The sequence below is a fragment of the Bos grunniens genome, chromosome 18 (genome assembly GCF_055505025.1).
Source record: "Bos grunniens cultivar Pamir isolate PY7600 chromosome 18, Bosgru_T2T1.0, whole genome shotgun sequence".
In the NCBI taxonomy this organism is placed as follows: Eukaryota; Metazoa; Chordata; class Mammalia; order Artiodactyla; family Bovidae; genus Bos; species Bos grunniens.
Window position 1 is genome coordinate 46,877,230 of NC_141182.1, and position 21,384 is coordinate 46,898,613.

At 47.2% G+C, this 21,384-nt stretch overlaps 1 protein-coding gene across 4 annotated transcripts; it reads left to right on the plus strand.

The window, feature by feature from the left end:
* The first annotated feature begins 310 nt into the window (after nt 1–310).
* Nucleotides 311–8,733, plus strand: TBCB (tubulin folding cofactor B). 4 transcript variants are annotated; one of them, XM_086352192.1, is made up of 6 exons: nt 311–496; nt 891–1,034; nt 4,392–4,488; nt 5,166–5,357; nt 8,235–8,307; nt 8,461–8,733. In XM_086352192.1, exons 1-6 carry the CDS (start codon nt 383–385, stop codon nt 8,573–8,575), a joined length of 735 nt encoding a protein of 244 aa, XP_086208318.1. In that variant the 5' UTR covers nt 311–382; the 3' UTR covers nt 8,576–8,733. The 4 variants fall into 4 exon arrangements, with proteins under 4 accessions (XP_086208318.1, XP_086208320.1, XP_086208319.1 ...); XM_086352193.1 differs by lacking the exon at nt 311–496 and adding an exon at nt 514–613; XM_086352194.1 differs by lacking the exon at nt 8,235–8,307.
* Nucleotides 8,734–21,384: the final 12,651 nt, after the last annotated feature.

Here is a 21,384-nt window from a genome sequence, read left to right on the forward strand (position 1 = left end):
CGCCCCAGCTCTTTGCAAGTTGAAGGCCAGTGCACATGCGCGAGTTTACCCTTCGCGGACTGGGCTAGCTTTTGCCAGTTCTTCCTCTCGGCTTCAGCCTTCGCCCGCCAGGCCGTTTCCCGTGCCGCTATTGGAGGAACTGCACCCTGAGAAAGGCCGTGGAAGGCCTTTCAGGATTGGCTGGGCCTACCCAAGCCTACCCGAGAACCCTCTTCCTGCCGACGGCGAATAGACGCGGCGATTGGCGAACTCCCCTGACGGGAGGGCGTGGATTCGCCAGGTCCGAGAGCAGGGGCGGGGCTGATATCCCAGAAGCGGTGGCGGCTGCGGAGCCGGTGTGAGGCGGCTGTCCGGGCTGCGGGCCGCCACAGGGCGCGGCGAGATGGAGGTGACGGGGTTGTCGGCGCCCACAGTGAACGTGTTCATCAGCAGCTCTCTCAACAGCTTTCGCTCCCAGAAGCGGTACAGTCGCAGCCTCACCGTAGCTGAGTTCAAGGTGTGGTCATGGGGGCGGGGTCCGGAGAGGCGGGGCGTTGAGGGGGCGGGACCAAGAAGAAATGGAGGGTCTTCCACAACGCAGGAAAGGGGCCAGAAATGAACCCAGGTTGCAGAGGTTGGGAACGAGACCTCAGCGGGGCGGGGCCAGGTGGAACCTTAGGTTCCAGAGAATGGGTGCGGGGCCAGGGAAAATCAGAGGTTGCAGGGAGTTGAGGGCAGGCCCGAACGGGGTGGGGCCAGGAATACCTAGTGGGTCCCAAAGGGTAGGTCTCTTGGAGGAACTGGGATGGGATGGTGGTTATTGATACAAAGGACGGAGCCTCAGGGTAGAGGGTGGGGCCACTGACAGCCTTCCACCTCATCCCCGCCTCCCCCATCTTGTATCCTCACAGTGTAAACTACAGCTTGTTGTGGGCAGCCCTGCTTCTTGCATGGAATTGGAGCTGTATGGACCTGACGACAAGTTCTACTGCAAGCTGGATCAGGATGATGCGCTGCTGGGCTCCTACCCCGTAGACGACGGCTGTCGCATCCATGTGAGGCCTCCCTACCTAGGATCCCTCCCTTCCGTTCTTTTATTTATTCAACAGATGTTTGCAGTGCTTTGCACTATATGATAACCAAGATAGCCTCTAACCTCATGAAGTTCCCAGTCCAGCAGGGAGAGAGACAGACCCATCCCCAGTTATTGGCACTCAGCGATCTGGACTGGGCTGAGAAAAGCCTAGGGGACTGGAGGCATCCAGCAGAGGTGCTTGACCTCACCCAGGGGTATATGAAGGGGATTCTTGAAAGGCGGGTTGCCTGAGTTGAAATCTGAAGGATGAGGAAAGGGCCTCCTAAGAATAGAGGTGGGAGGGACATGCCAGGCAGAGAGAACAGAGGGTCAGATGGGTCAGGGTGAGCGAAGAGGCTCATGTGTCAGAAGCCAGAACACAGAGGACCTCTGCATGCATCAACTCACATCATCCTCTCTGTTCTCGGTGTCCCCCACAAAAACTCAGACGAGCCAGCATCCTGGGTGAGCTTTGCAGATGCTAGTCCCTGTGCCTGAATGGTTGTTTTTTCTATGCCTCCACGGCTTGCTTCTTCCTTCCAGTCTTTACATAAATGTCACTGGGTGTGAGGGCTTCATGGCCTTCAGTATAAAATTTAAACCTCCTGCCTTTCCCACTTGATTTGATTTTCCTTCTTACTAATCACCCTGTGACATACCGTGGAGTTTTCTTCAGTACCTGGAACAGAGCCTGGCACACAGAGGATGCTCAGTGATTCACTGTTGAATGATGAATTGAATCCAGAAAATAAGACTTAGAAAATGGTATAATTAACACTATTTTGCAGAAGAGAAAACTTAGCTTCAGGATGGAATTGACTTTCCTAAGGAGGAACATGGGTAGATTACCTCTTTCATTTATTTATAACTATTCATTGAGCATACGTGATGTGCCAGGGGTATAGCCATGAATCAAGTTTGAGAAGGTCTCTGTTTTAGTTTTGTCCAGTATGTGAGGTAGTTGTTAGCTAAACATTTACAGAAACAAATGGGAAGGGTTAGTGAGATGAGGGCCATACAGGAGGACATCACAGAGCTGGAAGATCATATACTGTGGAGCCTGACCCATCAGCAAGATCCAGGAGGACTTCCTGGAGGAGGTGCTGACTGAGCAGAGACCTGAAGAATAGGAAGAATTAACTAAAGAAGGGAAAAGCATGCTCCAGGAGGAGGGCACAGCATGTGCACTCTGAGGTGGGAGGGAGCAGAGTAGGTATGGGGGCCGAAGAGTGACCTCTTCTGTTGTGGAGGGAAGTGGCAGCCAGGGGAGGGTCCTGGTGTGAGTCAGATGTTAACAGGTGCCCTCTGACTGCCCATGGGGAAATGACTGGAGGACAGAAAAGTAGGGAGACCAAGGAGGAGGCTGCTTCCGTAGTTGGGTCCAGGACCCAGTTGAAGTGATGGGTCCTGGACCATAGTGGGAGTTGGTCAGGACTGTGTTGGGCTCACAGTCCTAGAACTGTGAACTAGAACTCACAGCCCCTAGAACGGACTGGGCTGACCTAGGCAGTCTCACCCTAGGGATGCTGGGTGGATCACGCCAGGCCGTGGCATCTCCAACAGGAGGGTTTTACACATGGATTCAGTACAGGCCAGCTGCTGACTGACGTGGCCACACAAGGAAAGTTTCCTAAAGATGGAGCCTCTGGAGAATTTGTATTTTTTTAATTGGTTAATTTATTTTAATTGGAGAATAATTACTTTACAATATTGTGATGGTTTTTGCCATACATTAGCATGAATAAGCCACAGATATACGTGTGTCCCCCTTATCCTGAATCCCCCTCCCACCTGCCTCCCCTGTATTTTTTCTAAAATTCTTTTTCTGTTTCTAAATATCACCCCTATTTCTTATAACAGTGAACAACAGCAATCTCAAACTTACAAAAATCCCTAATGTAGAAAATAGACATTCTTAGTGATCCTTGGCCAGAGATAAGGGCCGTTTCTATTTTGCCGAGCGACTCCAGCCAAACATTTTAGGGTGTTCCTGACCTCTGTCTTTCTCCCACATCCATATCTAATCTCTCTGCAGCCCCTGTTGGCTCCACCCACAAAATCTATCCAGAATCTAAACTCTGCTCCCCAGTACCCCCATACTGGCCCCACTTCCATCCTTCCCTTCCACACACCGCCCCCACCCCACCCCTCCGCAGGGCCATCACATAGCCTCTCCCTGCCCCCATCCCGGTGCATCTCCATCTGCTTCCCACACTCAGCTGAGGGAGCCTGTGAGCCCCTGAGTCAGATCAGAGCCCTCCTAGTGGAGCGCTTCCATAGCTGCCTCTCGTTGTGGGTAAAAGCCAAAATCCTCAATGGTCTTTTGTGTCTCCCACTTTCCCTGTGGCTCATTCCACTCCTACCTCGCTGACCCTGCTGTTCCTCAAAGGAGCTGAAGACATTTATACAGCTGGGGCTTTGTGCCCGTTGTTCCTCCTGGCCTTGTCTCAGATACCCCTTCCTGTCAGAAGCCTCTTCAAGTTGTATTTGTCTGCATAGAACCTTGTCGTTGTCTGGTGTTTAATACACATCTTTGTGCATTTGTTTCCAGTTGGCCTCCCAACAGAATGGTCACTTCTTGAGGGCAGGGATTGATCTGATTTTGCACTGTGGCCCTAGTACCCAGCACAGGCTTCTCAGGTGATGCTAGTGGTAAAGATCCTGCCTGCCATTGAGGAGACATAAGAGGCATGGGTTCAATCTCTGGGTCAGGAAGATCCTCTGGAGGAGGGCATGGCAACCACTCCAGTATTCTTGCCTGGAAAGTCCCATGGACAGAGGAGCCTGGCAGGCCACAGTCCATGGGATCACAAAGAGTTGGACACAACTGAAGCGACTTAGCACTAGTACCCAGCACAGGGCCCAGCAGGGCACCCTGGAGGAACAAGTGAGTGGATATTAGGGACGGTACAGGAAGAGATGCTCCAAGACATGGAAGCTGGGGTCAGTGTAGAAGGGTCCCAGGGTCCGGAGAAGACAGACATGCTGCCCAGAGGGTGAGCAAGGCCTGAGCTCTGCCCTTGGGTTCCAGTGGCCTAGGGCCATCCATCATGTGGATGCTGGCGTATGGGGTAGATGGGAGGCAGATGCAGCCTCCAGGGCCTCAAGATGGAGTGCGGAGGGTGAAACACCTATTGTAGACACCTGCTGTAGAGCCCTTTGGCTGGGCTCCAGGGAGGACAGAAGGCTGGCATAAAGGTGAAGGTAGGGAAATGTGGTTTTTCGGAGGCAGGAGAGACTTAAATCTGCAGAATGTGCAGCCGCACTCACCCCCGCAGCATCCTAGGTCTCTGTGCCCACACCCTGATCCCCACTGACCTCCCTCACCTCATTCCAGGTCATTGACCACAGCGGTGCCCGCCTTGGGGAGTATGAGGACATATCCAAGGTGGAGAAGTATGAGATCTCACAAGAAGCCTATGAACAGAGGCAAGGTACGGGATGCCCAGCGATGGATGGGGGCCTGGGGGGCTAGAGGAAGTGTGGGGACAAGCAGAGGTGTGTGCAGGGGCACACAGGATAGACAGGGACACTGAGGGGAAGTTGGCGCTGTATGGGGTGGGGTAAGGCTGGCATGGGGACAGATGGGTCGTGGGAGAGCAGTCTGGGTGGACAGGCATGAGATATGGATGGAGGCTGGGAGGTGTGGGGCATGTGGGCAAACAAACAGGGCCATGGGAAAGGCTCAGGGTGTGAGGCCTGGTCAGGGCACAGTGTGGAGGGCAGAGCGTGGTAGATTATGTGGACCGGACAGAACAACGTGGAGCCCAGTGCGGCGACAGATCAGAGTGTGGGGGGAGGGATGAGGAAGGTTTCAGGGGTCGGATGGAGTTAAGTGTGAAGTTGAAGGGCCAGGGAAGATGGGGTAATGTGAAAGGCTGCAGGCAAGCACCTTCTGTTTATTTTCAGGATTATGGGGAAGCCCAGGGGTTCTGTAGAGAGGTCGGCTCTGGTGGGAGACCTGGGGGGGGCTTGATGACAGCCCTTCAACACCCAGAACGGGAGAGTTTGTCTCTGGATGTTGGCCTTGTGGGGATGGCAGGTTATGTCCTCAGGCCAGAGGTCTCCCAGGTCTCTCATGTCTGACCCCCACCACCCACTCCACCCACAGACTCAATCCGCTCCTTCCTGAAGCGCAACAAGCTAGGTCGATTCAATGAAGAAGAGCGGGCCCAGCAAGAGGCTGAGAACTCCCAGCGCCTTATTGAGGAGGAGGCCCAGGCCAGCACCATCCCTGTGGGCAGCCGCTGTGAGGTGCGGACACCTGGGCAGCCCCCTCGCAGGGGCACCGTCATGTATGTAGGTACGTGGCCCACAGAGGCCCCCTGCCCTGCCCTGCAGTGGGCAGTGTGGGGGACTTAGCCTTCAAAGGGATCTCAGTCCAGGAGGGGAGATGGCTCCAGGTGTGACTGATGGCCTAGTATGTTCACAGCAGGGAAGTGGGAAGCAGAGGCCGTGTGACAGAGGAAGCAGAGGCCAGAGGGGTCAGTTCTAAGGTGAAACCCTGGGGTGCAGTGATCAGAGCTGAGATGGGGAAACAAGCAGAATTATTAGGGCTGTGATGGGGGAAGCTCAGGCTGAAGTGATCAGAGCAGACATGAGGGAAACTGAGGAGGCTGTGTGAGCTGGGAGGAAGTACCAGACCCTTGAGAGTAACCCAGGAAGGCTTCCTGAGGGAAGGGTTATCTGAAGGAAAGGGATGAGTGAAGGTGGAAAGGGGGGAAGAGGGAGCCGAGGGAGTAGTGAGTGCAAAGGCCATGAAAGGGCTTGGTCTGAGCAGGAACAAGCTTGACTTGTTTGAGGCAGAGAAAGGAAGTCAGCGTGGCTCGTGGGGAGTGAGAAAGGAAAGATGAGAGGTGAGGCCTGGGGCACGGGCAAGGCTGGACTGTGCTAGGCCTCAGGGACAGGAGAGAGCAGTGTCGGTTGTTTGTTTTTATAACAGCTTTATTGAACTATAATTTATACACCATATAAAGTTCACTCAGAGTACCATTCAGGAATCCCTTGGCAGTCCAGTGTTTAGGACTTCTACAGGGGGCACAGGTTCACTCCCTGGTCAGAGAACTAAGGTCACACAAACCAAGCAGCATGGCTAAAAGAAAATAAAAATGAAAAAAGCATACCATTCATTATAGTGTATTCATGGAATTGTGCAACCACACCACAGTCAGTTTTACATTTTCATCACCCCCAAAAGAAATGCTATAACCATTAGCAGCTATTCCCCATTTAGGAAACCCCAGCTCCTCTGGTCCACATTGGTGACCACTAATCCATGTTCTGTCTCTAAAAATTTGCCTTTTCTGGAAGTTTCATACAAATGGAATCATATGTGGTCTTTTGTGACTGGCTTCTTTTACTAAAAGCATAATTTCAAGGATCATCCATGTTGTAGCATGTGGCAGTGTTGTGTTTTTTAATATTCGTCTGTGGCAGGTCTCAGTGGGAAGACCCCCATGAAGCATGTGGGATCTAGTTCCCTGACCAGGAATCGAACCTGAGCCCACTGCATTGGGTGTGTGGAGACTTAGCCTCTGGACCACCAGAGAAGTGCCAGCATTAGGGTTTTGACTTGCATTTCTGCGTGGCTAATGATATTGAGCCTCTTTTCAGGTGCTTAATGCCTTGTGTATGTCTTCTTTAGAGAGACAGATTATTCGGCTCTTTTGCCCATTTTTTAGTTGGGTTGGTTGTCTTTTTGGTTTTTGAGTGGTATGTTAGGGCTACCATATCAAGTACCACACACCCTGCGTGGCTTAAACAACAGAAATTTGTTTTTCACAGTTCTGGAAGCGGGAAGTCTTAGATTAATGCCTTAGCAGGTTTGATTTCTCCTTAGGCCTCTCTCTCTGGTTTATAGACGGCCCTCTCCTCTCTTTGTCCTCACATGCTCTTTCCTCTGTGTGTAGGCACTCCCTGGAGTCTTTGTCCAGATAATCTTGATGAGGATGTCAGTCAGCCTGGATTAGATCCCACCATAATGGCCTCCTTTTAACTTAATTGTCTCTTTAAAGGCCCTGTCTCCAACACAATGTAGTTCACATTCTGAACTACAAGGGATTAGGGCTTCAACATTTAAACTTGGGGGAACACAATCAAGCCCATAACAAGTTGTTGTTTGTATACATTAGGTACAGTTCCCGTATCAGATTTATGATTTACAAATATATATCTCCCATTCTGTAGGTGGGTTGGTTGTTGTTGTTTAGTATTTATTTATTTGGCTGCATGAGGTCTTAGTTGCGGCGTGCAGGATCTCTCGCTGTGCACAAGCTCTCTGGTGTGGTGCACAGCCTTCTGTAGTTGCAGTGTGCAGGCTCAGTTGCTCTGCAACATGTGGGATCTAAGTCCCCTGACCAGGGATTAAAGCTGTGTCTCTGCATTGCAAGGTGGATTCTTAACCACTGGGCCACCAGGGAAGTCCCTTTTTACTTTCTTGATAGTGACTTTTGAAGCACAAACATTTTTAATTTTATGAACTCCAATTTTTTTTTTTTTTTAAATTTTTGGCTTGTGTGTAGGGTATTATATCTAAGGAACCAGTGCCTTAGACAAGGCCACAAAGAGTTATTCCTGTATTTTCCTCTAAGGGTTTCTAGTGTTATAACTTACATTTAGGTCTTTGACCCATTTTGAATTAATTTTTGTGTATGGTCTGAGGTGGAAGTCTAATTTCATTCTCTTACATATGGATATCTAGTCTCCCCAATACGATTTGATGGAAAGTCTATTCCTTCCTCATTAAACTGTCTTGGCTCCCTTGTCAGAAATCATTTGGCCATAAACATTGTGGATTTTATGCTGAGTGGGATAGGCAGCCTTTGAGGAATTTGGGGCAAAGTCAGGATAATCCCATGGACAGAGGAGCCTGGCGGGCTACAGTTCATAGGGTTGCAAAGAGTCAGACATGACTGAGGGACTGAGAACCCCAGTGGTGCTGCTTCTCTTTGATTTTTACAAAGCCCCCTATGACTGGGGCTGTTGAGTGAATAAGGGGTCAGAGGTGGGAACAGGGAGACCAGTGAAGGGACTACCGTATTCAAGTGGGCTGGAGATGGTGGTTGTCCTGGGTGGTAGCAAGGAGTGGTTTTTGCCTGGACAGGCTTTACAGTCAGTGGGCAGGCACAAATCTGGGGTGAGCTGCGAAGAGGGGCTTCACAGGGATTTCTCCCCTGGGCAGGACTGACAGATTTCAAACCTGGCTACTGGATTGGCATCCGCTATGATGAACCACTAGGGAAAAATGATGGCAGGTAAAGATCCTCACTCTAGTGTCTGTGTGTGTGCCTGTGCACACACGTGTGCGTTTATGTGTAAGTGCATGTGTGTACTACTGGGGGAGCCCGCCCACGCTAGCATCTGGAGTGCGAGCCCTCTGACACTGCCTCCCCCATCATGTCCTGCAGCGTGAATGGAAAACGCTACTTTGAATGCCAGGCCAAGTACGGCGCCTTCGTCAAGCCATCGGTCGTGACAGTGGGGGACTTCCCGGAAGAGGACTACGGTTTGGATGAGATGTGATGGCCAAGGAAGGGCAGCCCCCTGCTGCAGCCAGCTCGCCTACTCATTGCCCTTCCCTGTGTGCCCGTGGCCCTCTCCCCGTGAGCCTGTTTTTATTTTATTGACTACCCTCGCCATTGACTTTTGAGACACATGTATTAAATTTGCCGAAAACCTGGGAAGTGTTTGGAGGACTCAGTGATTTTAGGAGGGGCTGTGGACAGCTGGATGGGTGAGGGTGAAGCAGGAGGCTAGGCAAAATCCAAGTTGGGCACGGTGAGGCTTTAGGTATGTGACAAGTGCATGCAGCTCATGCATTCTAGAAAGCCTGATCCACCCTGTTTCTGTGTGCACGTGTAGTAATCCCTCATTAGCTCCTTGAAGGGATTCCTGACTATAATATTTGAGAGATTCTACTTAATTGTCACAGTTAATTATAACTTCTGGAGAAGAAGTTGGCAGTGGTAGGAGCAACCACAGTAAGCAGAATGAGGTTGAAATGCTTAGGAGCTGAAGGGGTCCTGGGGGAAGGTGCTCACATGTACCTACAACCTGATAGATCCATTCTCCAATGCCTACTGTAGGGTACACAGACTCACTCAGATACTCAGAACATTCACACACCTGGACTGACTTCTGGAGAACACAGACACTACAGATCATAGGTAGAGAAACACAGTCAGTGCACAAAGATTCTCTCCTCCACATAGGAGAGTGAAGCACACAGGATACACTCAGAGACTGACATCACACACAGTTGATGGGTAGACATACACCTACACACACGCGCACACACATGCGAATCAGTGAAGTTGTCTATAAAACAAAACTGGCTGTTTTTTATTTTTATTTGTTTTGGCTGCACTGGGTCTTAGTTGCAGCTCCCAGGATCTTCATTGCAGTATACAGACTCTTAGCTGCAGCGTGCAGGATCTAGTTCCCTGACCGTGGGCCCCCTGCATTCAAATCGAGGAGTCTTACCCACTGAACCACCAGGGAGGTTCCCTAACTGGTTACTTTAGAAAAGGACCCCAAGGCTTAGGTCCCTTCCACATGAGGGAGTTGTCAGAGCAAGGAGCATTGGGGGGTGTCCTCAAATTCTCAAAAACTACCAATCAAACTTCAGCCAGAGTTCAGCAGAATTAGCTAATGGGTTGGCATTTGAGGACCTGAGGCTCACTTTAAAATCAGGCCCACTATGCACCTCCATGTGATGAGGCTAAAGAACAGGGACAGGAAGATTACATGCTTTCCTGGACACACTGATCACCCAAAATCACCTTTGAGCTCCAAGCACAGGTCACAGCATCAGTGAATATGAGGATCTGCCCAACTGCAGTGGAAGATCTCAGCACAAACTTCCAGGGTGTGCTTTAATGGCTTCCAGCTGTCAGCATGGAAGAAGCTGTCCCCATCAGAGGACAATGGAAGGGATCATGCTGGTGATTTCTAAATACGAAACACTTGCTATGGGCTTCCCTGGTGACTCAGACGGTAAAGAATCTGCCTGCAATACAGGAGACCTGGGCTTAATCACTGGGTTGGGAAGGTCCCCTGGAGAAGGGAATGGCAACCCACTCCAGCATTCTTGCCTGGAGAATTCCATGGACAGAGGAGCCTGGTGGGCTACAGTCCACGGGGTTGCAAAGAGTTGGACATGACTGTGTGACCAACACGTCTGTGTGAAAGTCAACCACAGTTAGGGATTGGGGAGACACATTTTATAGAATAACCTGGTGCTTAAGCTTTAAGGGGGGCCAGAAAGGAAGGGGGACAGTGGTCAATGTGTTAAGGAAGTACCAGCTGCTGTAACCAATATCCCCCTACACACACACTCCAGTGCAGAGGTTCTGGTTAATTGGCAGCAGTCTCCATGATTGACACACCCAGACTCCATATTGGGGCTCCATCATTTTCTTGTGTTTGGAATTACCAGCTTCCAGGTGGCAAATAGGGGACATTTCACCGTTTTCTTTTCTATGTGTTCCATTTCTGCTTCTGTGGGTGAGAACTTGTCAGTCATGCAGCCACTCCGATGCAGAGTGAGCTTTGGAACATACTCCTGGGCTGAGCAGCTCCCTCCCAGCTACTAACTATGAAAACCGACTGTGAATGTTGGTGGCTCTAGCATGACCACCCTTTACAGGGTCACTAGATCCACAGTCTCAGGGGAAGCAGCGGGAAAGGGCTGTGGGATCCACCAGACCCATTAAGTCCGCAACTGCCCATGCCTGACCTGCACCACCCACCAGCCTCCTCTTAATCCTCGGGTAAATGCAGGTGGAAGACAGTGGATGTCTAGCACTCTTTGTGCACATTTTTGGAGTCCTCCCCACCCCCACAGCGTCAGGCTTGATGCTGGTTACAGGCTCATGAACACCATACGAGCCTGGGAGTTGAAGGCAGACACACATATAATTACCAAGTATTTTCTCTTATTTTTTTGATTGTGATATTTCATATGAAAAAGTTTACTGACCGTAGGGGAAAGGAGAATAAAATCACTAAATCTGCCAGGTGGTGCTGGTATGAAGGAAGGGATGAGATGGAGGATATTTGAATAGTAGTCATATGAACAAAAGAGGACTAGGCTTTGTGGGCCTGAAGTAATCCTTTCGGTGATTCATGCTGACCAGAAACTTGATCCCAGTGCTAAACACAAAGTTAGGGTGAATGCAACCTTTTCCCTGGTTCCTGGAACTGTGATAAATGGCTAACTCAACATGCTAATGGCTCACTTGAATTCATTTGTGTACCAGTACAAACTTGGGACAATTCAATAGGTTAAGAGGTAGTGTAACTTAATGAGAAAGAGCCAAACAGCCTTGGTTCAAACCTCAGCTCTGTCCCTCACCAGCTAGCGTACTGAACAAGTCCTTCTTCCTGGGTGTCAGCCTCATTTCTATTAGTTGGAGCCAATAATAGTAACCACCCGAAACGATTTTATGAGCATTAAATGAGCTAATACATCTAAAGCACTTAAATTCAGAGCCAGGCACGCAGGTAAGTACTGTATAAGCCATAGGAATAAAAATGCCTGTATACGGTCAACAGTTACAATACTGGCTTCATTTAAACCTCATAACGGGTCCTGGCTCCAGTTTCTTCGTTTTCTTCTTCCCATCCCATCTTTTCTGGGCCAAGTCTGGGGCCACTCTCTCCTAAAGGGTTTTCCAGGCTGGCACCTGTCTCCCAAAAGTCCCTGAAGCCTCAGGACCCCTAGCCTCTGCACGGTCCCAGATGCGGGCAATGACCTCTCGCTCAGTCGCCGCGGGGGGCAGCAACGCATGCATAGGCTCGCTGTCGCTGGGCGGTGTCTCGCAGTCTGCCGCACGAACTGAGTTTCCCAGATAACCAAGCGATACCCTGCGTCTAACCCTGTGCAAGTCTGGAAGCGAAGGTCTTGCTCCCTTCCTGCGGTACGGGGAATTTTGGGGTGAAAGGATTTGGCTCCCTAGCGGAGGACTGGGCAGTGCAGACGCAGGAGACCTACCGAACCCGCCATGGTTTAATCAGAGACTAAGAACCAATGTCCTGGCGGGGGCGCCAGAGCTCACTTTCTGGCTGCACTAAAAGAACAGAAATGACTTCGTGGCCGGCGTGTTCTTACCTCCTGCTCGCTTTCCTGCATCTCAGCCGGTCACTCTCCGGGCTCCTGATTAGCTCTCAAGCTGGGTCAAGGCGCACCCATCTTAAAAGAAAAAAATATGTTTTCCCCCTTTTTCTTGTCACCCAGCTTCAATGAAAAAAGGGAAAAGTGAAAGTCGTACAGTCATGTCTGACTCTGCAATCCTATGGACTGTAACCTGCCCGGCTCCTCTGTCCATAGGATTCTCCAGGCCAGAATACTGGAGTAGGTTGATATTTCCTTCTCCAGGGGATCCTCCCCACCCAGGGATCGAACCCAGGTCTCCTTCATAGCTGGCAGATTCTTTGCCAACTGAGCCAATAATTGTCCACATATAGCCAATGGTGTTCAGTTTTTCTGGCCTCCTCCTATTTCTCCCATCATTATTTTAAAGCACGTTTCAGGCAACATATCATCTCATCCAGATGTATATCTGTATTCTAAATGTATCTCTAAGTGTTATGAGGTCTTCACACCAAACAAAATTGCAATAATTCTTTAGTATGACTTAATATACAGTCAGCATCCTTTAGGATTGACTGGTTTGATCAAAAAAAAAAAAGAAAAAAAAATATACAGTCAGCATTATTATATATGAAACAAAGCCCCCATTTGTTTCATAAATGACTTTTTACTGTTGGCGTGTTCAAATCAGAATCCAAATAGGGTTCAGGCACTGTGTTTGGCTATTAATCCTCTAAATCTTCTACTCTACAACAGTTTCCCTGTGTGATTTGCCACAGTCTGATTTGGCTGGTTGTACCCGCTGCTGTCCTCTATCCCTGTGTGTTCTACAAACCGGAAGATTCAAAAACTAGGTCAGCTTCAGGTTCAGTTTTGCAATAAATATGCTTTCTGGGTGGTGTTGCGTTTTTGCCTCAGGAGGCACGTTACCAGGTTGTCTTTGTCTTTGTGACATGAAGATCCAAGGTTGGATTCTTGTGTTGTCAGCCTGATCCATCCGTTATAAAACCACAACCAAACTTCAGGAAAGAGACCTCTATGTGGTCCTTCCTGCAACCCTCTCCCAACTCCACAAAAACTAAACTTTTTATTGCTGAAGCCCTTCCTTGTTGCTAAACTCAGGAGGCGACTCTTCACCTCAACTTACTGATACAGCAATGTCAGCTGACATTTAGACCAGTGGTTCTCAAACTTATGTCTCAGGACTTTACGTTCTTAAAAATTGTTGAGAACCTCAAACAGCTTTTGTTTAGGTGGCTTATATCTGTAGATATTTACCACTATGGAGATTAAACATTTTAAACTTTCTTTAAAAAAATAATAATCCAGGGACTTCCCTGGTGGTCCAGTGGCTAAGACTCCACCCTCTCAATGCAGAGGGCCCAGGTTCGATCCCTGATCAGAGAACTAGTTCCCTGCATGCTGCAACAAAGAAAGAAGGTCCTGCTTGTGGCAACTAAGATGTGGCACAGCCAAATAAGTAAATAATTAAAGCAAACCAACAAAATAAACATGTTACCATTATTAACATTTTTATTGAAAAAAAAAACTTTTGAAAAAAACTAGCAAGAAGAGTGACATGTTCTTACATTTTGAAAATCTTTTTAGGGAATACCCTGGTTGTTTGGTGGTTAGGCCTCCGAGCTTTCACAGCGAAGGGCCCAGGTTGGGGAGTTAAGATTCAGCAAGCCCACCATGTCAGGCTTAAGAAAAGATAGCTGGGTTCTCATATCTGCTTCTGCATGTGACCTACTGAATATTATCATATCACCTCTGAAACCCCACTCTGTTCACTTGTGAAAGAATGAGTGGAAAAGGAAAAAAGTCTTAATGGTATTATGAAAATAGTGTTAACTTCAAAGACTCCCTGAAAAGATCTCAAGGATGCCTGGGTGTCCCCAGCGTTTGAAATATCCAAACATTCCCTGTGACAACCCTGGTCTCTGGCTTCTGCCACACTGGGATATCTAACAATACAGAGTCCATGTCTCTACTAGCCCCAGTGGGCTGGATCTGCTGTACCTACCAGGACCTAACTGGCATGCAGAAACCACTCCTATATGAAAACTGAGGGACATGAACACATGGAGGTGGTTACACAGCGGATGGAGGAGCTGAGCAGGAGCCAGTAAACCAAATGGAAATTAGTGCAGCAGGAAGCTGCTAAAGTTCCTAGCTCTGTCTGGTCTCTTGTCCACATTTCCTGTTGGCAAAAGCCCAGGTGCATCTATGAAGAGGAGACTGGGGAACTACTGTGGCCTAGAGCAGTACAGCCCAGAGCAGCAGAGCTTGGGTTCCCCTCTGCACCAGGGTTCCCACCCTGACCTGTTGTTCTACACCAGGCTCTGCTAACTGATATACATGATGTGTCTGACTGCTTTAGGATTAGAAGTAGAGGTTAAATTTGTAATCCCTGTTGTGATTTTAAAATATGTCTACAACACACCTGAAACTAACATAATGTTGTACATCAACTATATTTCAGTTAAAAAAAAGAGAGAAAGTGAATTGTTAGTCGCTCAGTTGTGTCTGACTCTTTGCGACTCCATGGACTGTACTCCACCAGGCTCCTCTGTCCATGGAATTCTCCAGGTAAGAATACTAGCAAGGGTTGCCATTCCCTCCTCCAGGGGATCTTCCTGACCCAGGGATCAAACCCCAGGTCTCTGGGGTTTGGAGTATGTATTTTTTATTTAAAGAAAGAGAACATAAATAACAAATAAATAAATACATACATAGATAAAATATGTCCACAAATTTTTTGACACATTTCTCAAGAGCTTTAAATTTGGGGCTTTCCTAGTGGTCCAGTGGTTAAGAATCCACCTTGCACAGTGGATATATGTCTTTGTGTATTGGTCTAAACCCACAGAATGCATAGCACTATAAGTGAACCCTAAAGTAAACTATGAACTTTGACTGATAATGATGTATCAATGCAGATTCATCAATAAATGCACCTCTTTTGTGGGGCATGTTAATAAAGGGGAAAGCTATGCTGGCAGGGAGTGTGTGAGAATCTCTTTGCCTTCCAATCAGTTTTGCCATGAATCTAATAAAACTCTAAAAAAAAAAAAAAGAATCCACCTTGCAGTGCAGGTGACCGGAGTTCAGTCCCTGACTGGGGAGGTAGGATTCCGCATGCTACAGAACAAGTAGGCGTTGAAACTTCTGAGCCCAGGCACCACAACTTGCGTCTGCACAAAAAACTTGCAACTGCAATTTTTGTTGCAACTGCAACAAAAAATGCTCCATAAAGCAACCAGGATCCAAGGCAGCCAAATAAATATATATATTTTTAAATTCAGTAGTTTTTTTTTTTTTTAACAAAAAAAAAGACCCTCTCATTGAGTGAGGGCTGGACTTAATGCCTTCCTTCTAAGGAACAGAAGAACGTAACAGAAGAAATTGTGCGGGACTTCTAAGATCAGTTCACAAAAGGCATTGTATTTTCATCTTGCTCTCTGGGTTCACTGGCTCCAAGAGAAACCAGCTTTCCGTATGTGAGAACCTGTGGTTGAGAAACTGAGTCCTGCAAGGACTCAGTCAGCAAGGAACTGACAGGCCTCTTGCTAACAGCATAGGCCTGGAGTAGGCCAGTGGGAGTAAGAACTCTGAGTTCCTGACCCACAGACAGTGTGAGATAATAGATATTGTTTGAGGCTATTCAATCTTGGTTTTAAACTTGTTAACAGCAGTAGTTAATGTAACTGTATTCCAGTTATCTATAACTGCATTAAATTTTATCTAAACCTCAGCAAGTTAAAACAGCCACTTTATTTTTCCCATTTTTCTGTTTTTGTAGATCAGGAATTTGGGATGAGCTTGACTTGAGATCTCTCTGGTGTTTGAGTCAGAAGTTGGCTGAGGCTACAGTCATCTCGAGGTTTGAGCAGGCTGGATGTCCAAAGTGACTCAGCAGCTTGGCAGTGACACTAGCTGTTGGCTGGGAGCTGAGTGGGGACTATAACTAAAGCACCTCAGATGTTCTTTCCATAACGGCTGTCCCAGTGTAGCTGGACGTTTTACATGAGAGCTGGCTTTCTCCAGAGCAAGAGTTGTAGGCAAACCAAGGAAAAACTGCATGGCCTTTTCCGACTCAGCCTCAGAAGTCACTTCTGCCACTGTCTATTGATGAAAGTGATTACAAATCCACCCACATTCAAGAGGAGGCCACACAGATCTGAATTCTTCTTTTTTAAAAATTATTTATTCGGTTGTGCTGGATCTTAGTTGCAGCACCCAGGATCTTTGATCTTCGTTATGGCATGAGGCATCTTTAGTTGCAGTACACAGAGGGATCTAGTTCCCTGATCCATTGGGAGCATGGAGTCATAGCCTCTGGTGCACCAGGGAAGTCCCTGTAAGAAGTCTTTTTCTTTCTCTCTCTCCGTATATCCTATTGGTTCTTTCTTTGAAAACCCTGACTAATACACTGGTGAGGTAAAAGGACGGTAAACTGTATTAGTCATCGTGGAACAATTTGGCATCAACTACGTTTGGGTTTATACCTGACTCTGCCATCCCCTCAGGCAAATGACTCTACCTCTCTGAAACTCCACTTCTTTTCATGTTACTTCCATTCTAAGAGGGTTGTGAGAGGCCTGGCAAGACATGTCTATAAAAATGCTGTTACTTCAGCCTGGTCCCATCAAACCCTCAGGAAACATGAGCTAAGGTAGTTATGACTATTTTGAGTTTATTAATTGGTGGTGGCATTGTAACATTAACATCGTTGAGGCAGCAAATTGTAAGGATTAAAAGCATAAGCCACAGGTCTTCCCTAGCTGTCCAGTGGTTAAGACTCCATGCTTCCACTTCAGGGGATGCAGGGTCAATCCCTGATCAGGGAACTAAGATCCCACATACCAGGCAGCATGACAAAAAAAAAAAAAAAAAAGCGTAAGCTACAAAGTCAGTCTTCCTGGGTTTGAATCTTGACCCTGGTACTTCCTAGCTGTGTGATGGTGGACAAGCAATCCCATCTCTCTGGTTAACTCATGGCATCATAATTACTTTTACATGCATCAGTCAGAGTAGGCTAGGTTATATGGTGGTGACAATGAGTTCTGGCCCTCAGTGGACTAGCACTTCAAAATTGATTTCTTGCTCACAGAAATTGGCAGATGTGCTCCTTGCCATGGCTTAGGGATCCAGCTAGCTTCCTTCCTGTGGCACCTCAGTGCTTGCATAGCTTCCAGGGTTGCCTAGGCAACCTGAGAGCATCAGAAGATTAGAGCTTTGAGCATCCTGCACTGGCTTTTAAATGCTACTACTGGGAAGTCAACTAGATCCCCAATTCCTCAACTAAAAGATGCTTCGAGCCTTAATTAAGACCCAGCACACCCAAATAAACAAAATATTTTTTTTAAAGGACCAACCTAGGGTATTTGATCTCAGTCACTGGAATGATAGAGATGCCATTAAGCTAGCTGGGGAAGGTGAGGAGGAAGGTAAAGATGTCCTAAGCTCGACACATCTCTAAGACCCCTGTGGAGACAGTGAGTAGGATACAGAATGGAGAAGCCTAAAGACAGAAATATCTGGGCTGAAGATAGAAACCTGGGCATAAGCTGATAGCCTAGAGATGGAATTTATTTATTTATTTTGCCATGCTGTGTGACTTGCAAGATCCTAGTTCCATGACCAGGGGTTGAAACCTAGCCCTCGGCAGTGAAACACAGAGTTCTAACCAATGGACCACCAAGAAATTTCCTGGAGGTGGAATTTAAGCTAAAGGAAATCAACTCAATATTTATTGAAAAGACTGATGCTGAACTCCAATACTGTGACCACCTGATGGGAAGAGCTGACTCATTGGAAAATACCCTGATGCTGGGAAAGGTTGAAGGCAAAAGAAGAGGGCAGCAGAGGATGAGATGGTTAGATAACTTCACCAACTCAAAGGAAGTGAATCTGAGTGAACTCTGGGAGATGGTGAAGGACAGGGAAGCCTAGCGTGCTGCAGTCCGTGGGGTCACAAAGAGTTGGACACAACTTAGCAACCGAACAACAACAACAACCAAAGAGGGAGATCCACGATGGCATGAGTGGGCTAGAGAGGCAGACTAAGATTTAGAGCTGGTCAGAATTGAGAGATGAGGGAGCCAGACCTAGATGATTATAATTGGCAGTGAGTGCTATGAGAATGTATGCTACAAGCATGGAACTGCAAACTTCAGTTTCAGTCTCAGGCTCAGTCAGGGAGGGCTTCCTAGAAGAGGTGACTCCTAAGCTGACACTCAAAGCTTGAGTGGTTACAACACCAGGCAAACAAGGCAGAAGTGTGTTCCAGACACAGCCCATGCAAAGGCCTGGCAGCAAGTGAGCCAGGGAAAGGGCAGAGGAGGAAGCTACTCAGACTGGCAGGGAAGGGTGTGGTCAGAAAGGAATCCAGATCAGTCATCAAGCAAACTTTTGGCATCAGCCAAGCCCAGGTTCAGATCTGGTCCTGCCACTCTCTGTGAACTCAGGCAAGTTGACCCAGCCTCCATTTTCTCTCCTGTTAGATCCTGTATCATAGATAAGGCCTGCTTAGCAGCCCCAACAAGCCCTCAGGAAGCATTGCTGTGACTGGGGTTTTGTCTGTTGTGACCTTGTTATTTGGGCTATTATTCATTATATTATCGAAGAGTCAATACACTCGGGTAGGACGACAAAAACTTGGCCTTTGTGCACCAGTGCTGAATTGAATCTTGGAGACAGAGTTTTAGGTGAAGTAGAAAAGAATAGCTTTATTGCTTTGCCAGGCAAAGGGAGACACAGAGGGCTCGTGCCCTCAAAACTTGTGTACCAACTCAGGAGGACTTGGTGAGGAGTTTTAGAGTGATGGTTCAAGGGCAGGGTTGCTGATAAGGATCAGGGAGTATGCAGAGCCTGCACTCCTTTAATCTGACCTCCTGGTGGTCTCCTGATGAGCTTCTCTGGAATGAAGAATGCTTCATCAAGCATCTAACATCTTCCATTGGGTGGAGGTTTTAATTCTGCAGAGCTCAAAGGTATTATCCCTTGAGGGATAGAATCCCTTGAGGGAGAAGAGGATCCTGTCCCAAAGCTGCACTACTGTTTCTTTTTTTGGCTGCATTGGGTCTTGTGTGAACTTTGTTACATCATGCAGGGTCTTTCATTGCAGTGCATGAACTCTCTAGTTCTGGCTTGTGGGCTTAGCTGCTCTGTGGCATGTGGGATCTTAGTTCCCTGACCAGGGATTGAACCTGTGCCCCCTGCATCGCATAGTCAATAAAGCAGAAGTAGATGTTTTTCTGGAGCTCTCTTGCTTTTTCGATGATCCAGCGGATGTTGGCAATTTGATCTCTGGTTCCTCTACCTTTTCGAAATCCAGCTTGAACATCTGGAAGTTCATGGTTGACGTACTGTTGAAGCCTGGCTTGGAGAATTTTGAGCGTTACTTTGCTAGTGTGTGAGATGAGTGCAATTGTACGGTAGTTTGAACATTCTTTGGCATTGCCTTTCTTTGGGATTGAAATGAAAACTGATCTTTTCCAGTCCTGTGGCCACTGCTGAGTTTTCCAAATTTGCTGGCATATTTAGTGCAGCACTTTAACAGCATCATCTTTTAGGATTTGAAATAGTTCAACTGGAATTTCATCACCTCCACTAGCTTTGCTTGTAGTGATGCTTTCTAAGGTCCACTTGACTTCGCATTCCAGGATGTCTGGCTCTAGGTAAGTGATCACACCATCGTGATTATCTGGGTCATGAAGATCTTTTTGTATAGTTCTTCTGTGTATTCTTGCCATCTCTTCTTAATATCTTCTGCTTCTGTTAGGTCCATACCATTTCTGTCCTTTAGTGTGCCCATCTTTGCATGAACTGTTCCTTGGTATCTCTAATTTTTCTTAAAGAGATCTCATTTTCCCCACTCTATTGTTTTTCCCTATTTCTTTACATTGATCATTGAGGAAGGCTTTCTTATCTCTCCTTGCTATTCTTTGGAACTCTGCATTCAAATGGGTATATCTTTCCTTTTCTCCCTTGCCTTTAGCTTCTCTTCTTTTCTCAGCTATTTCTAAGGCCTCCTCAGACAACCATTTTGCCTTTTTGCATTTCTTTTTCTTGGGGATGGTTTTGATCCCTGTCTCCTGTATAATGTCATGAGCCTCTGTCCATAGTTCTTCAGGCACTCTATCAGATCTAATCCCTTGAATCTATTTGTCACTTCTACTGTATAGTAATAAAGGATTTAATTTAGGTCATACCTGAATGGTCTAGTGGTTTTCCCTACTTTCTTCAATTTCAGTCTGAATTTGGCAATAAGGAGTCCATGGTCTGAGCCACAGTCAGCTCCTGGTCTTGTTTTTGCTGACTGTATAGAGCTTCTCCATCTTTGGCTGCAAAGAATATAATCAATCTGATTTCTGTATTGACTATCTGGTGATGTCCACGTGTAGTCTTCTTTTGTGTTGTTGGAAGAGGGTGTTTGCTTTGACAGTGTGTTCTTTTGGCAAAACTCTGTTAGCCTTTGCCCTGCTTCATTTTGTATTCCAGGGCCAATTTGCCTGTTACTCCAGGAAATCTCTTGTTACTCCAGGAAATCTCTTGACTTCCTATTTTGCATTCCAGTCCCCTATAATGAAAAGGACATTTTTTTTAGGGGGGGGGGTGTTAGTTCTAGAAGGTCTTGTAGGTCTTCATAGAACCATTCAACTTCAGCTTATTCAGCATTACTGGTTGGGGCATAGACTTGGATTACTGTTATATTGAGTGGTTTACCTTGGAATCAAGCAGAGATCATTCTGTCATTTTTGAGATTGCACCTAAGTACTGCATTTCAGACTCTTTTGTTGACTATGAGGGATACTCCATTTTTTCTAAGGGATTCTTGACCACAGTAGTAGATATAATGGTCATCTGAGTTAAATTCATCTGTTCTTTTCCATTTTAGCTCACTGATTCCTAAAATGTCGATGTTCACTCCTGCCATCTTCTGTTTGACCACTTCCAATTTACCTTGATTCATGGAGCTAACATTCCAGGTTCCTATGCAATATGTTCTTTACAGCATCAGACTTTACTTCTATCACCAGTCACATCCACAACTGGGCATTGTTTTTGCTTGGCTCTGTCTCTTGATTCTTTCTGGAGTTATTTCTCCACTCTTCTCCAGTAGCATATTGGGCACCTACCGACCTGAGGAGTTCATCTTTCAGTGTCATATCTTTTTGCCTTTTTATACTGTTCATGGGAAGTATGTATGTTTCATTCTTCCCTGATTAGC

Coding starts and splice junctions, on each gene's coding strand:
- TBCB (XM_086352192.1), top strand. CDS start 383: ATGGAGGTGACGGGGTTGTCGGCGCCCACAGTGAACGTGTTCATCAGC. Junction 497..890: donor TCACCGTAGCTGAGTTCAAG/GTGTGGTCATGG, acceptor GTATCCTCACAG/TGTAAACTACAGCTTGTTGT. Junction 8,308..8,460: donor CTAGGGAAAAATGATGGCAG/GTAAAGATCCTC, acceptor CATGTCCTGCAG/CGTGAATGGAAAACGCTACT.